General features: G+C 39.6%; 1 protein-coding gene across 1 annotated transcript; it reads right to left on the bottom strand.

Annotated features, from left to right (window-relative positions):
* Positions 1–667: 667 nt before the first annotated feature.
* On the bottom strand, positions 668–15,515 carry EIF2S1 (eukaryotic translation initiation factor 2 subunit alpha). Its single transcript, XM_060762560.2, has 8 exons — positions 15,406–15,515; positions 11,020–11,261; positions 10,445–10,524; positions 8,198–8,349; positions 6,595–6,701; positions 4,210–4,307; positions 3,585–3,728; positions 668–1,183 (listed from the first exon to the last, which is right to left on the bottom strand). Exons 2-8 carry the CDS (start codon positions 11,258–11,260, stop codon positions 1,058–1,060), a joined length of 948 nt encoding a protein of 315 aa, XP_060618543.1. The 5' UTR covers position 11,261; positions 15,406–15,515; the 3' UTR covers positions 668–1,057.
* Positions 15,516–17,649: the final 2,134 nt, after the last annotated feature.

Raw genomic sequence — 17,649 nt, 5'->3', positions numbered from 1 at the left:
AAATAAATAAATAAATAGATTATACAATTTATAGCATATTTGACAATTTGCACCTATCACACCTTTATTGTCTCATTCTATATGAAAAAATCCAGAGGGAAAAAACCTTAAGAGATTAATTATACTGGGCAGCTATTTTAGCACACTTGCTTTAGTATTTGAAGGTCTTGTCAAAGGAGGCCTTGAAAAACTAAACAGAAGAATAATGCAACAGAAGGGGATTTTTTCCACCAAAGGGGATTATGTACTTTATGTGGTGGATGTGTTCAGACAATTTAATCCAAAACCCTTTGCTACTTCCAAACAAATCAGATTATAGTTGTCTCACATAGAGCATAAGAAAACAAATTTCAGTTTGTTCCAAGGCTATTTCATAGCACAGTAAATTCAAAATGAAATACAAAGCTTTGAAATGATTGAACTAAAGCCATAATTTTCAGTGTTTGCACACAAAAGAAAAAAATCCAATATGATTTTTATTATTTCATTCTTAAAATCTTAAGCAGCTGTGTCCTGTGCTGTCCGAGATTTGTCTTTGCTAGCAGAAGTCACATAAGCACAATTCAGACACCAGGATACACATTGTCATCTCTAAAAGTTACTCCTTTCAATGAATTCTTCGTTATGCTAGTTTTTTTAGTTTATGTAAAAAGAAAATAAACCTAGATAAATGTCCAAGAAATTTATTGAATATTTACTAGAGTACAATCTGGGAAGAAATATTGGTTTAACTCTCGAAACCTCACTGACATACATACTGAATACTTTGCAAATCTTGTTAGATATGAAAATATTGAGAACAGCATTTTAGACAATGCCTAGTTTATTGAGGGGAAGGAAAGCAAAATTTCAGTCAAAAGCACCTTTCCTTTAAAGAGATTAAGCAATAATTGCAGCTGATGGTTTCTTGTATCTCCAAAATTTGGTCTCATTAAAACTTGAAAATATTTCAAGTATTTTCTTGTGGCGTTTCAATACCAGACGCCCTGTCAATTGAAGGGCTCTTCACTTGTTTGGCGTATTTGTAATTGCCAACTATACTTTCATCCTAAGAAGTTTAATCATCGGTTTTTGCCTCCATCTCCTCAGCATCATCATCTCCATCTACTTCAGCATTTTCACGCTCCAGTCTCTCCAGTTGTCTTGCAAGCTCAGTCTCATCGGTGTCAGTGACCACTTTGGGCTGAAAATCACAAAAAGAGAAATAATTCTTCATTTGCTTTCTAGGGTCATCCAAAAACCATTTAAGCTGATTTGCGTTAATCAAAAATGGTTTTGTACAACTGTAGTGAATGCAGCTTACTCATCCAAAATGTTAAGGGTGGGGATATATTAACGTCATAGATCAGCCCATCTAAGCCTACAGCACCTTATTCAACAGTAGCCAACTGCTGCTTCAGAAAAGAGCATTACTGGCTATATATTGAGTAGTAGAAGTCTCTGCTTTAAAAAATAATTTAAACAATATAAATGTTATTTCTTTGACCTTTTTTATCCTGGAAAAAAAAGCCTGTTAAACATTTTAAAAACTGCTGGGAGTTCTCCAGTCCAGTCGTACAATCCAATTTAAAGCAGAAAGCCTGGGATCAGATCTTGAGATATAGGGCCTGTCTGAAAGGGCCCTGAGTCCACACTGCCATATATTCCAGTTCAAAGCAGATAATGTGGGATTTTATTCAGCTGTGTGGAAGGGGTCTAGAAAGAGAGGAAGCATAAAAACAAAGTTGTTCTTTCTCAACAAGTTTTGAGGGGTGAACTCGAGTTCTTGGTTTTCCATATTGACCAGGCCCGTTTCCTTAACCTAGTGCCACCCATAACCCAATCAATGAACATGATGGCTCAGGCTATAGGAGGAAAACTGAGATAAACAGTTAAAATTTCAGAACAGTACAGTATGACCCCTTTACTAATGGATGCGATATGTGCAGTTTCACTTACCCTCCACCAAGTTTTTGTGGGCCTCTTTAAGCCTTCTAGTGTGGTTCTATAGAATTCTTCCAGCCCAAGTACACCATACAACTGCACTGGATGACCTAGAGAGGCCTCACTTAAGAGTCTGCCAATAATAATCTTTTGATATGCTTGCACCTCAAGTATGCTTAAAGCACAGGATTTGCTATTAAGCACAGTTTCAAGTATTCACAACAAGTACCTTGGAAAGTACTGTATCCCACATGAATATGTGGATCATACTGTATAGAAGACAATGCCAAATTATGTTTAATTAATTCCTTTGTCATGAAATGCAAGCATTGTATCTCAAAGCAAACCAAATGACACATGAGACATTAGGCCTGTGGGAGTTACATTTCTGCTTGATTCTGCCTTGGGGGTGGATTTCCAAAGAGCAGTTGTTCTGTTTTCCTGGGCAATTTGAAGTTCTAGTTATGATCTATACAGTTTGGGTCTGGAATGAAAGTGTCCAGACTGAAACACTTAAAAGTGTATTCCATTTTAACTTTCAGGATACCTACTGCCTTCGGTTTTGTGGTGAGAAAGGCAGAATAGTATATAAATAAATACTGATCTATGCCAGCCAAGTGAAGTTACTAGTAAGCAAATACAATTCCTGGCAGTAACCAGACATAATCAGAAGTGACATTTCTAACAGAGAAAAAAAAAAAGATTTAGTATCAGATTTATGCTGATAGTACATCTATTTCCTCCAGCACATTTTCTGTCAATGTTTTCACTTCTGTAACTCCATTTGAGAAATAATTAAACTTGCCTATTCATCTCAATGGTTAAAGCAGCAGACTGAAACCACACAGTTAGTTTATATTGCAAACCTTTCCCTTTAAAACTATTTTCTTGGTCATTGCAGCTTCAATTTAGCTGAATATGGGGTGGGAGTGGGTGAAAGTGGGGAAACAGAAGGACATTTTGATCTTTGATTTTATATAGCTGTAATGTTATCACTAATAAAGAGTGTAGCTTTCCAAGACAAAATAGAAACCCCTTAGGAGAGATTTCCATTTCTTAACATCACCCAGTAGCTGTCAAAATGGGATAGAAGGATATTAAGAATTATATTTAAAGTCAAAGGAGAAGATTTCCACTTCATCTTTTCCGGGCTGGACTTCTCCGTGTCCGGTGTAGAGGTCCCCCAGCCAATACAGGGGCACATTCAAGGGAATGGAGGAGGAAGATGAATCTATTCCACTGGCAGAAGGAGGGACATCACTCAGTCCCAATAATAAATTCCCTAGTACTAGGAAACAGCAAATCTTGAAATATGGTGCTATTCAATCAGGTGCTTGTTTTCAATGAGCAGTCTGATAAGCCTCTATCTGGATATTTCCATTGCTGATTTTTTTTGGCCAGTCTTTCTTTTCTTGTTCCTCCTTCTTTCTTACTCTAACTTCTTTTCATTTTCACCCTGCTTGAAACTGTGTCTGCTGCTTGTCCCCAGAGAGCATAAGTTGCACAAGGCAAATTGCCCATCTCTTAGTTTGAAAACAAAACGTCTACAATCCCTTAGCTGCAATAAGGGTAATGCAGGAACCATAAACAGTCCCCTGCAGGCACAGTTACACAAGAACAGTATTGGAGCCCCCATGTTTAGAGGAACATGTAATACTTACCTCCATCTGCACATTGAAGACACCCCTCTTCTCCTCTATTTTTTCTTTAATGACAGTCATTGCTTGGCTGAGGACAGAAAGGCCTTCAGTTCTCTCCAGTGTTGTAGTGGTCATCACATATCGAGGAGGAGCTATCAAATTTATCTACAAGAATGGCAAAACAACATCAGACTGATCTTCATAGGTTCAAAGAAAAACAAAATATTGAACATATTTGATAAAATTCTAAGGCACTTTGTGGAGCAACTTCATTATTAGTATAAAAATGATACCTGAAAATAAACTTTCAAGGCGTGAGCAAAAGATAACAGCTGCTCTATCAAACTAATATAATAATAATATCATAATAATGCTTTATTTATAGCCCACTCTATCTCCCTAGAGGAACTCAGGCAGCTTACAACAAAATAAAAGTAGCAACCATTCACTGTCAAGCTAATGAATAACAATAATTAAGCAAATACAATACAAATTCAACTGGTCATTTTCCAAGTTATAGATAACTTTCTTTCCTTACCACTCTGGCTAATCTACTCACTCAATCAATGGGTTAGACAGGTAAAAAGCACACAAAATGGTATTATGCAAGTATTCCAGAACACACAAACTAATGAATACCACTTACTTTGATAGGCATGTTTTCTGTAGAACAGCTTAGGCCAGCTCTCAGAGCTTCTTTCACTGCATCAATGCCCTCATAGCCGTAACAGGCAACTTCAATATCTAGAGAGAAGAGCATTATAGATTCTATTAAAATATACACAAAACATTCTTTAAAAGACTCCAGAAATTAAAGTCTGTTTTATTCTATTATTGTTCGAACTCAGGTCATTCAATCACACAAGCAGAAGTGGGCAAATCTAACATCTTCTCTAAGTTAGTTCCATCTTGCTGTAGTTCTTCCCTTCAACAAGGTACATGTACATATTAAGCCACTGCCCCAATGGTGTTAGCTTCAGTATCTGTCTAATGGTGCCACATGGAAAGCAACTTGAGCACTTTCCTAAAAGCAGGCATCTGTGTTTTTCTTTGTATTTTTTCACATAGCTTGCTTGATGTCTTGTATCTAGGAACATCTTGCAGTATAATGATCAGAGATACACAGTGCTGGGTAAATTTCTAGCTTCTGTCACTACTACTTCTGGGTGCCTTTTCATGCGACTACTAATTTATGAAGCAACAGACAATGCAACATACATCTTGGTGATTCATAACACTAGGCAGTATTTGCTGTGGTTACAACTGATCTGATAATCACCTTTGGTATTAACTTATTTCCTACAAAACAAAATTTTGGGAATTTCCATATTTTCTTAAAAACAACAATAGTTCAATCCACATGTAGGCTGCTCAAGTAATTAATACATACAAGCGCTTAAGGGAAGGAATGCAAAGCTTCATATAATTTTAAACCAGTCTAGCAGCTTATGTTTCTGACCTCATTCAGTAATTATAAAATATAAATACACAGAGCATGTGTAGAACACCTAAATCAAAACTGATATTTAACTCACTTTAAACAGTGAATGATTCACCTGAAGAGAAAAATCAAAGTTCCAAACAATAAATCAATTTCACCACCCCTTTCCCTCTATGCAAGTATTCCTTTTCTATACAGTATGCTCATCACTTTATATATTGCTTCTGCTTTACTGCAGCCTGGAAAATCAATTTTTTAAAACCAGTATGTGACAATCTACCTGCATCTACCCCTTTCATGATTAGCAACATCTCAGGTCTTCTTTTTCTCTGCTCTGTTTTTTAAATAATCTATAACTATCCCTTGAGCTCCTTTTTCCACTGCCTATTTTGCATACTTCCTGCAATTACCATGCCAATGACACTTCAGTCTCATAGTTTCTCAAGTCTCCCCCGCCTCCTAAAAATGTCTTAATCATCAACATATCCTGATAAACTAGCTGTTCCTTTGAATCATCATAGATTTTAATCTTAGTCAAAAATGGCAACTTTCCTCACTCTGAACATAGAAACATAGAATCAAAGAGTTGGAAGAGACCTCATGGGCCATCCAGTCCAACCCCCTGCCAAGAAGCAGAAATATTGCACTCAAATCACCCCTGACAGATGGCCATCCAGCCATCCAGTTTAAAAGCTTCCAAAGAAGGAGCCTCCACCACACTCCGGGGCAGAGAGTTCCACTGCTGAACAGCTCTCACAGTCAGGAAGTTCTTCCTCATGTTCAGATGGAATCTCCTCTCTTGTAGTTTGAAGCCATTGTTCCGCGTCCTAGTCTCCAGGGAAGCAGAAAACAAGCTTGCTCCTTCCTCCCTGTGGCTTCCTCTCACATATTTATACATGGCTATCATATCCCCTCTCAGCCTTCTCTTCTTCAGGCTAAACATGCCCAGCTCCTTAAGCCGCTCCTCATAGGGCTTGTTCTCCAGACCCTTTATCATTTTAGTCGCTCTCCTCTGGACACATTCCAGCTTGTCAATATTTCTCTTGAATTGTGGTGCCCAGAATTGGACACAATTTTCCAGGTGTGGTCTAACCAAAGCAGAATAGAGGGGTAGCATTACTTCCCTGGACCTAGACACTATGCTCCTATTGATGCAGGCCAAAATCCCATTGGCTTTTTTGCCGCCACATCACATTGTTGGCTCATGTTTAACTTGTTGTCCATGAGGACTCTGTGTCATTACAGCAGCTAAATCAGTGTCAAAGTAGGAGGGAGGTCATTATGACCAAAAAACAATACAGACAATGATCTAATATCTAGGGTGCTACAGAGGGAGAAGAGTCCTATGAGGTTTTATTTCCTTAAAAACTTAAAATAAGGAGTAAGGTAATACATCCTAAAACGGAAGTGGGTAACCTATGGATCTGTAGACTTTTTTTGGAATGTAATTCCTTTCATCCTTGAGCAGTGGACATGCTGGCTGAGATTAATGGGTCTGAGAAAGCCCAGAAATGCAGGACAACTGTATAATGAATGTATTTTAAACAAACAGTCCAATTTCTTCAGCTACTTCATTTTGGGCGGATTCACCTGCTCGAATTTTGACGGCTTGTGGAGTCAGTCGCCTGTTGATATTGTCAATTAATACACGCTTCTCATCTTCGTTCAAATCCAGTCCATCAAGGATTGAGGGATCCCTAGATTTAAAAAGGAGAGTTATAAGTAACTGCACCAGCATTTAGTAAAGCATGTAATAGGAGAGGAAGAAGCAATGTCAATGTATTATAATTTCCCTGAAGTTAAGAATAGTTATATCCTGTAAAGAAGGTACTCAACCAGATGTTTTGGCCTTCAACTCCCAGAAATCCTAACAGCTGGTAAATTGGCTAGGATTTCTGAGAGTTGTATGCCAAAGCACCTGGGGATCCACAGGCTGAGAACTACTGCTGTTAAGGGATTCTGAAGATGTAATTAGGGTAATGAGACAGGGAGGAGGACTGTGTACTGTTTAGTTCTCTTTGTATGTACAAACTTTCACTAGTGCTGTGTCATCATATTTGTACCAATGCTAGTCCAGTTTTAGCATCAGCGAAGATACAAGACACAAACTATACTTTGGTTAATAGAGATAAATGAAGCTGAGAGAAAATGAATTTACGCAGGAGTCATCAAATTGCTCTCTGATCTCTTCACTATACTTGATAGTCTTACATTTGCAGTGGACCTTTATCAGTCACTCTAGGAGCAATTTAAATACGAGACTAATTATTAAACACAAAGCTACTGTGAAACAAACTACTCCGTATTGAATATTGCACTGATTTCACACAAGTAATCCTTAGCTGCCACTGCAATCAAACTACATTCCTATGTTCTGGCCCCACAGTCCAATTTGGTCAATTAATTTAGTTCTTGCTGAGGTATTAAACCTGCATCTTGATGTCTCAGATACCTGAGCTACCATCAAATCGATAAAAACCTCATCAAGTATGTATGCATGTATAGTATTTGTAACCCCCCCCCCCCCACTGCTCTCTTGGAGACTCAAAGAGGCCTTGAGAAGCCTGACAGAGAATGTAGAAGAACATGTCATCAGGTTCAATGAGCATGATAGAAGAAGTGAACTTGTTGTCAGAATATTTAAGATAGTCTCTCTTCCTCTGAAAGCTTATTAAAATCTACACATTAACCACGGGAAGCTTTGTTTCAACTGGCTTTTGTCAGTGAGGTTCAGCAAAAAGAAACCAGAAGAGTCTATAGCAGTGGTTCTCAACCTGTGGGTTCCCAGATGTTTTGGCCTTCAGCTCCCAGAAATCCTAACCGCTGGTAAACTGGCTGGGATTTCTGGGAGTTGTAGGCCAAAACACCTGGGGACCCAAAGGTTGAGAACCACTGGTCTATAGGTTTGATTAAGTTAGCTTCCTGTGAATGGAAAGCGTCTTTCTCTTTAAAGAAGGGACTGAGACTAAGAAGCAGGGAATTTTCATCAGCTCCTCTGATAAATTCCTAATACTGCCTTCCTTGTGGGTTCCTAAATCTTTGTTTAGGGGAAAGAGAAAAGGCGACTGTTAAGTACTCCTTCTAAGTCTAGGATCTATTGAATCTGGCAAGTCATATTTACATATAAAAAAACCAAATCAAGCCTATTAATTTTTTTGGAGAAATTGTAGCAAGGTGGGAAAATTATACTTACGAAACTGCATGTTTGAAGGCATCATAGGCACCATATCCAGGCCTTTTGTACTTGTCATCAAATACCCACGCAGTTCTCTGGAAAAGACTCTCCAGCTGTTCATCCTTTGTGTAATCTAACACTTCGGCAACATGACGAAGGATACTGTAAACCTAAGTATAAATGACAATAAGGCTCATAAGAATAAATCTAAGATATTACAAAGTACAGCACATCAAATTCAATGATGAACACAGAAAAGAATAAAGGCTTTCAATCCCATTTATATAGCATACATCTAAACACCATTTGTTAAATATTCTGTATTAGTGTATATACCTGGCATTGCCTGGGCATCATTGAGGACCACTCTTTAGTCTGCAACATTCTAGCGAACGTGGGCAGGCTGTCTCATATACTTTCTCCATATCCCCCTTCTTTCTTTCCTTCTTACCTCGCTTTACCTCATACACCTCCCCCCTCTCCTTTTAACTGTCCTTCCCTTCCTTTCTTTCTTGCCTTTCTTTCATATCTTTTCCCTTTTTTCTTTCTCTTCTTTTCTTCCCTCCGTTTCCTCTCTCTCATTCTTACATGTCACCTAGCAGCAGCCAAGCCACTTCACTCCCTTTCTTTCCTAATGATATCAAAGGGGGCATTTCACCTAGCAACAGCCAAATGTGAAGCCACTTTGCACCTTTTCTTTCTCATCACCATAGAGTGCCATTTCACCTCTACATAATAATAATAATAATAACAACAACTTTATTTTTCCACCCAACCTCCAACTCCCCAAAGGGTCTCAGGACAGCTTACAAGGGATGTGCCCAGCAAATACAGATTAAAAACAAGCACAGAAATACAGTCAACATCCAAAAACAATAAAACTTCATAATAAGACGAACATTATAAAGCAATATTGTGGCTGAACAAACAATTAATGGGTTTGGGTTCATGATTCTTAGATGTGATTATTCCTATGTAGTGCCAAGGGCAAGTGCACCATGGTCAATCTTTCACCTAGCCCAGTGGTTCTCAACCCGTAAGTCCCAGATTTCTTCAACGCCCAAAAATCCTAACAGCTGGTAAACTAGCTGAGATTTCTGGGAGTTGTAGGCCAAAACACCTGGGGACCCACAGGTTGAGAAACACTAACCTAGCCACTGACAATCTGTTTTGTTCCTGTTCTTTCCTTTAGCTCTGAGCCCAAAAGAGGTGGGTTTTTTTTAGTTCAAACTTCTCAATTATTTTAAGTTGATCAATGAAAGGGTATGTGTGCCAAGTTTGATTCAGATCCATCACACCATGTAGGAGACTTTGTGATACAAATATGCCAACTAACATATTTACGTATCTATATCTATATATCTATCTATATAGATGTTTCACAACATGCACAGAAGAATTGGAATCATTTTTTATTCATGTGTTTGACTGTACTGTCACAACAATATTGAGCAGATGAAGCTTTTGAAAACCTTTCCATGTTGTCTTCATCTGCTGTCTTGATGTGAAGGATACAATAATGGGCAGGAGACTTTAGTCACATGGAGCCCCCTTTTCTGGAACCTGATCTCACAGGTGAGGTAAAATTTGAGAGTAAAGTTTTGCTCTCTTCCTTTTACAGTTGCACATACAGATCTGTTTGCAATAGAGCCAGCCTACTTTTTCATAAATCAACCAAATAATCACAAATCATTCTCACAAGTGATTTATCCAGAACTATGTTATTGACATGATACATAAGGTCACATTTTTCTTCAATGTTTTTGTTCTCTTAATTTATTATTTATTTATAAGTTACCCTTTAGGGTGCCTCAATGGTTTATAAACAACTAGGCTAGTTAAGGATCCTGGATAATAAAACATGTGATGTTTTCAATGGCTATGTTATATTTTATCATCTTGGTTCCTTAATTGGCATGGGTTACTTGAATTTTAAGAAGTCTATTTTAGTATCTTTCCTAAAAGCCAATACAGACAAGGGCCATGCTTATTTTTTTAAAGTTATAGTGTCAAATTCACTGCAAAGGAAGCCTTGTTAGGAGTACTCATCAATCTCACACCTGCTGTTAAATGAAGAGAAGAATTGCCACAGCCAATGGCAATACACTCACACACTGAAGCTATTTCTAAGTGCAAATATTCATAAGCTGAATCAAGAAACATTTTGCAGCTACTTCCAAACACACTTATACACCTACTGAAATTTATTCCCACTTTAAAGTTCTGTAAACCAAAGCAGCATAAACAAATAAAATGGAAACTTACAGTTTTTGACTTGGTGAATTTGTCCTCACATTTAATGGCCTCCTCTGGGGAAACTCTTCTTTTTGACAAATCAATATAACCTAATACAAAATGAGCATGATTAGGTTTCAATATAAATCCTCAACCTTGCTTTCTCACTTGTGAAAAATATCACATCTATTTAGTGCACTAAAAATTATGTGGTTTCAAAAAAGAAATGTCAAGCCATTCAACTTTTAGGGCCATTTCCTCTTTGTCTTTCAATTCACTGTCTCCAAATACAATTATGACACAAAATATCAACTAAAAATCATACATACATTTAGGCTTGCCTTCACTTATAGACATCTAGAACTTTACTACTTTGATGCTTAGTGACCCTCCTTTCCACAATAACTATTGTGCATCTTAAAACTGCTACTTAAGGAGACTTTTGGAATTGTGTGTAACTGGACACAAGAAACTGGAGTAAGACAAGAAAAGGAGATTTCAGTGGGACTGACTTGTGTACATGAAAGGGACTTTTGCTTCAAAGTAAATCTGGATATAGCCTTAAAAATTCAAAATGGGACTACATATTTCAAAACTCAACTTACCTTTCTCTTTATCCACCCTTATGACAACAACACACTCATTTCTTCCAATTCGGATGAGTTTGTTTATAGAACGGATACGCCTCCTGGACAGTTCACTGAGTAAAATCATACCCTCGATATTGTTATACTCCAGAAGGCTAACATAAGCTCCCATTTCTGCAATGGACCGGACGTTGACCATGACCACATCTTCTACTTCTGGAAATTTATGCTGGTAAAATCTACAACTTAGTCCAGGCATCCTGCAATATTGTAACAAGAAGAGAGAAGCATGTGTTGATGTTTATAATAAAGACTGAACTAAAACACAAAATAAATTACAGTGAAAAAACCCATATATTTAGATTATTAAATGGTGCACTTTGCTCTAAGACATCTCAGTGATTCTGAGCAGCATGTCATACAAAGCTTAATAATTTTGTGTCTTAGGTAACTATAACAATAAACAAATTACTTACTGTTGTGCAAACCAAAAGCAAAATGTATTAGCAAAGATATCTGGGGAAATATTTAAAACCTCCAGATGTTACAGTTACACATTGGCAGAACATGTGATGAGAAAAAGGAGAAAGAATAAGACTGCAAACAATTCCCTGAAACCTCCTACTAGAAAAATCTGATAGTCTTATGAAAAAAGTGTAAGCTGAGAAATCTTCTGCTTATGTACATGCCTTCAAGCCACTTGCTGATTTATGGGGATCCCAAGAAATCATATGATTTTCTGAGGCACAGAATCCTCAGAAGTGGTTTTACCAGATCTTTCCACTGAAATATTGTTGGCAGTATTCCTTTCAAGTACTAGCCAGGACTGACCCTGTTTAGATTCCAAGCTCAGATGGGATCTGACACCTTCAAGTGTATTTCCTTCTATAAACTCACCTTAACTAAACCAGCCACCTTGGCCTCAGCCCCAAATTTTGCAAAACCAACAAAACAAAAGACTAGGTGGAGGGCTTGGACTGGATGGCCCTTGCGGTTCTCCCAACTCTATGATTCTATAAAAAGCCCCAAAATGTATCTACTTTGCACAACTGTGGAAAGAACGGCGTAGTCTGTACATACTTTACTTTGACAAGCATTCAAAGCCTGTGACACTGAAAATGCTCAGTGGTATTTTGACATTGCACTTTATTTAGTTGGGCCCACCCATCACACCAATCTTTCTCCAGAACATAATGCAGATTTTTTTTTAAAAACTTTTATAATCTATTTAATTTATTACATGCTGCAGACCAAAAGTAAATGTCAGATTGCCCTGTTCTTAATTTTTAAAAATTATGGAGTTATTTCCAGCACAATTTGTGGAGTGCAAATCTCTGCCAGTGATCAGGAAGACAATAGCTGCTCCTTCTCAAGCTGCGTAAGAGCTCCCAGGACATTAGCTACTCATTGACCACAAGGCTAAACCCCAGAGTTGTCTGCTTACTCTTGCAAACCCAAGAAGGAAGTGGCAGCCTTTCCTTCAAAACTGCAGAGGCTCTTCTTCTTCCTCTTCTTGAGTTGCAAAAGTATTATTGGACACAACCTGAATGGGCCCTTGTGATAAATTTGCTCACAGAAGGCAGAGCTGCACTTGGGAGCCATCTGGGAAAATGCTATACAGGTAAGTGCTAGATGCCTCTTTCCACAACATTCAATAAAGTACTTCTCATAGGGTAATGGGGATGAAGGTTACCTTTCAGTCTAAACCACCAACAGGATTCAGGCATGTGATTTAAATCACCGAAGTCTTTAAAAATAGTGAAATGCTGTATTTTGGAACCTAATAAAAAACCAGATTATTGGACTACCAAAGGGGAATGTACCCAATTCATTCATAAAAAAACACAAGTAGTGTTTAGAATTATATATCTGTGTGCATACACACACAGACACACACTTTCAAATATCTTAGGAACTGTACAAAACATTAAAATTATTCTGAAAAGCAGATTAGCTTGATTTATATTTTGCTTAAAATTTCTAACACACTTTTTCAAAAACAAAACATCTCCAAAGTAATTTACAAAGTTAATATTAAGCACGCCCCAGGGAGAATAGAACAGGAAGCTTCCACCTAAAAGCAATACTCCACCCTTTTCTCTCTGCTCTAGAATTCTGTATCTTCAATGCAATTTTAACTCCATTATTGTTTGTTCTTGCCTTTACAAAGTCTGTGAGCAGTAATAGCTGATCCAATACCAAAATATGGTTATAAGTCATTCCTAAACAAAGGCAGATTATGGTCATGTGACTCAAGACAGTTCTATGAAGTTGGGCAACCTCTAGGACTGTCCACCTGTGGAACATGGGCAGAAACATGGCTAAGGCACATTCCAAGGACCAAAGCAACTTTATTTCCTAAATATATAGGAGAGCAACAATCTCAATGGGGGGGGGGGGACACCATGAATTGAAAGCCTGCTGGGCATAGTAAAAACCATTACATCAGTGACTAAATAATCAGGCAAATCCAACCAGTTTGATAGTTGCACTTCAGGATAGAGCCAGTGTGGTACAACGGCTTGAGTGCTGGACAAATCTGGAGACTAGAGTCCAAATTCACTCTTGGTCATGGAAATCCACTAGATCTGTGGTTTACAACCTGTTTCAACCATGCCCCACCTCAGCATCTTTAAAATCCTGATGCTCCTTGTAACATATAATTCGTATTATTCAAAAAGTGAACTCCTTATTTATTCATGTGGAGGAAGCCTAAAGCACCATTAACTTGGTCTAAGCAAACTCCCAAAGAACATGGCATCCATGAAAGTGGGGTACAAATAATAATAGCATTATTCGCCGATACATCACACAGTCCTAGACACTTGTGAAGTGTCTGACGTGTGATCCAATTCAACAGCCAGCAGAGTGTCTGCTGTGGACTCATATTGTTGTGTTTCAAATAATAATAATAATAATAATAATAATAATAATAATAATAATAGCAATAATAATAATAATAATAATCCTGGGCAAGTCACACTGTCTCAGCATTAAAGAAATATTATAGATTATATTTCATACATTTCTACCCTGCTCTTCTCCCCCCTAAGGGGGACTCAGGGCGACCTCACACAAGCATCATATGATGCTAACAGCATATAAACAATCAGAAATTACATTAAAAACATTAAAAATAATTTTAAACACATTATACAATTAATTAAACAATAAATTAAACATGTCAATTAAAACCAAACCCAAATCAGGGTAAATCCAATGTTGCAGATATCCTAAGTTTCTTTCCAAATGTCACTGTCCACTAATCAAACGCCTGGTCCCAAAGACAAGTCTTCAATTGTCTTCTAAAGGATAGGAGGGAGGTGGCCAACCTGATGTCCTTAGGGAAGGATTTCCACAGATGGGGCCACTGCTGAGAAGGCCCTGTCTCTCGTCCCCGCATTTGCGAAAGTGGTGGGATCAAGAGCAGGGCCTTCTTTGATGATCTTAAGCTTTGTGATCGTTTGTAACAGAAGATATGTTCGGACCGGTAATCTGGGCCAGAACTGTTTAGGGCTTTAAAGGTTAAAACCAACACTTTGAATTGCGCTCGGAAGCTGATCGGCAGCCAGTGGAGCTGGTGTAACAGAGGAGTTGTACGCTTCCTGTACGCCGCCAGGTCATGTAAGTAACCTGGCTGCTGACCGTTGAACTAATGGAAGCTTTCGAGGGGTCTTCAAAGGCAGTCCCACGTAGAGTGTTGCAGTAGTCTATTTGGGGTGTAACAAGAGCGTGCACCACCGTGGCAAGGAAGGCATGGGAAAACCCCTTTCTGAACAAACTTTGCCTGTGGTAGGCTTGTTTTAGGGTCACCATAGGTAGGAAATAACCATAGGTTTTCTTTATTGTAATTGCAATTGTTGTTCGGGCCTGGCCCCATGTAAGACGCTCCGAGTCCCCATTGGGGAGATGGTGGCAGGGTATAAATAAAGATTATTATTATTAGGAAATGGCTTGAAGGCACACAAGTCAGGATCAGGCCTTAACCAAAAGCTTACCAGACACAACAGTGCCTCTCCCTCCCTGCAGCCTGGGAAGACATGTTCATCGCCCAAACTGCATAACTGCAGGACACTGTGCTTGCTGGACTACCCTCTCCAAGCCTTTCCTCGGCTCCTGAGGCACCAAAACACCACTGAAGCAGAGACAATGGGTTGCTTTGTGACATAACGCCTAGCCTCAGCTAAAGGAGGCAGGCAGGCAGAGCTGGGAGGAAAATGCGGCAAAGAAACAGGAAACGGAGGCCTGCGGTCCCTACAAATCCAAGCCAAGAGGCCTCCGAGCTCTGGGGCAGCTTCCCCATGGCTGCCCGGGTGGCTGAGGGTCTAAGAACCGGCACAGAGGCTGCTGAGAGTGTCGGCCAAGGGAGGAGAAGGCCTCAGGCCTGCCCTCGGCCCTTCTTACCTGGCAGTTCTGCAGGCCCCGCTGGCTGAGGTCTCCGCCGACTGCTCCTATCCGCCTCTCGTCACAGCGTGTACTCCGCCCCGAACTGCGCAGGCGCCGCCCCGCCTCTTCCTGTTGACCCGCGACCGGAAGCACTTGCAAACAGTTGTGTTGATAAATCCATGCCACTCCTCAAAGCTGGGAATTGAGACACTTCCAAACCCTTAAGCCTCCGAATTTTTTTTGGACTTCAACTCCCAGAAGCCTCAGCTGCTTTCACCAATGATTAGGGATTCTGGGACATGAAGTCCAAAACAAGTAGAAACTCAGAGATTGAGGAGAACAATGGTTTTAGTAGTGGCTCTTCCCTTCTTGGGTTGAACAGCTGAATGCACAGAGGGTGCATCTACACAGGCATGGGCCAACTTGGCTCCTCCAGGTGTTTTGAACTTCAACTCCCAACATTCCTAACAGCCTCAGGCCCTTTCCCTTTCCCCCCTCAGCGGCTTGAAAACTTTAAAAACTTGGCTCCTCCGATGTGCCTTTGGAGAGTAACCATTTATCCCATTTCTGTTTGCTCCATCTATAGTGTTGCCCCTATGATGCACTTTCCCCCATCCTATACTGAAAGCCCACCCCACTGTTTATTCTTTTTGGGCTCCCCTCAATTATATATTTTCTTTCCTACCTCATCCAGGGTTTTATCATTTTACCTCCTTCATTTGGCCTGCCCATTTTGTTCTATTTTATAATGTGCTAATTTGCTTTATTTATGTTATATTGCTACTGTATTTTATTCTGATGTAATTTTTTGTTGTCTGCATTCTGTATTTTATTTTGCTGTATTGTAGGTTTGGGCTTGGCCTCTTGTTAGCCGCTCCGAGTCCCCTTTGGGGAGATGGTGGCGGGGTATAAATAAAGTTTATTATGCCCAGCATTATTTTTTAAATTTTAAATTATTACATTTGGCCTGGCCATAGGTTCTTTTAAATGCTTGTGTGTTACTGTTATTGTTTATTTCTTTTTGTTTATGTGATTTATATTAATTGTATTGGGTATTAGGTGGCAACCTGTGCTAGACGGGGTTGCACTCCCCCTGAAGTCACAGGTCCGCAGTCTGGGGGTCCTCCGGGATTCTTCACTTACGTTTGAGGTTCAGGCGTCGGTGGTGGCTGGGAGGGCCTTTGCACAATTAAGACTCGTGCACCAACTGCAATCGTACCTCAGGAAGGTGGATCTGGCCAAGGTGGTCCACGCCTTAATCACCTCTAGACTGGATTACTGCAAATGCACTTTACGTGGGGCTGCCCTTGAAAACAGCCTGCAATTTTCAGATGATCCGACAAGCGGCAGCCAGGCTGTTAACCGGTGCTCCTTACAGAGAGAGGTCATCCCTCCTGTTTAAGGAGCTCCACTGGCTGCCTTTCATCTACCGGACCCAAGGTGCAGGTTCTTACCTACAAAGCCCTGAATGGTTTGGGACCTGCCTACCTGCATGACTGCACCTCTTTATACGAACCCACATGATCTCTTCGATCATCCGGCGAGGCCCTGCTCTCAATCCCACCAGCACCGCAGGCGCAATTGGTGGGGACAAGAGAGGGCCTTTTCGGTGGTGGCCCCTCGACTTTGGAACTCACTCCCTAAAGACATCAGACAGGCTCCAACCTTGGCAGTCTTCAGGAGAACTTGAAGACGTGGCTGTTCCAGTGTGCCTTCCCGGAATAATGTTCCCATAGCACTTTGTCCTCCAAAGCACTTTACATTTTTAAGTCTGCTGGTATGCCCTTCCATAAACACCAGTATAATCTTCTGTTCATGTCCCAGCATATCTCCAATTTTAACTTTACATTTGGCCTCCCCTCTGTTTTTAATTATGTGTTTTTTTTATAATGTTGTTTATTTTATTGTCAATGTTTTTGATTGCTTGTATTGTTGTTTTATTGCTTGTATTGTGTTTGGTCTTGGCCTCATGTAAGACGCACCGAGTCCCTTGGGGAGATGGTAGCGGGGTACAAATAAAGTTAATAAATAAATAAATAAATCGTTTTGATTGTTTTTGTTATTACTTTTTTTTACTGATGTACAGTGGGCTTGGCCACTGAGTCCCTTGGGGAGATGGCAGCGGGGTATAAATAAAGCTTTATATTATTATTATTATTATTAACGCTTCCCCCTGTCATTCCACAGATATATAAACCCATTTTCCTAGTTCCAACAGATTCACTACCTCTGAGGATGTTTGCCATAGATGCAGGCGAAACG

This window comes from Anolis sagrei, chromosome 1, assembly GCF_037176765.1.
Source record: "Anolis sagrei isolate rAnoSag1 chromosome 1, rAnoSag1.mat, whole genome shotgun sequence".
Taxonomy (NCBI): domain Eukaryota; kingdom Metazoa; phylum Chordata; class Lepidosauria; order Squamata; family Dactyloidae; genus Anolis; species Anolis sagrei.
Note: the sequence above shows the minus strand (reverse complement) of the source record. Positions and strands in the feature narration are given on the sequence as shown.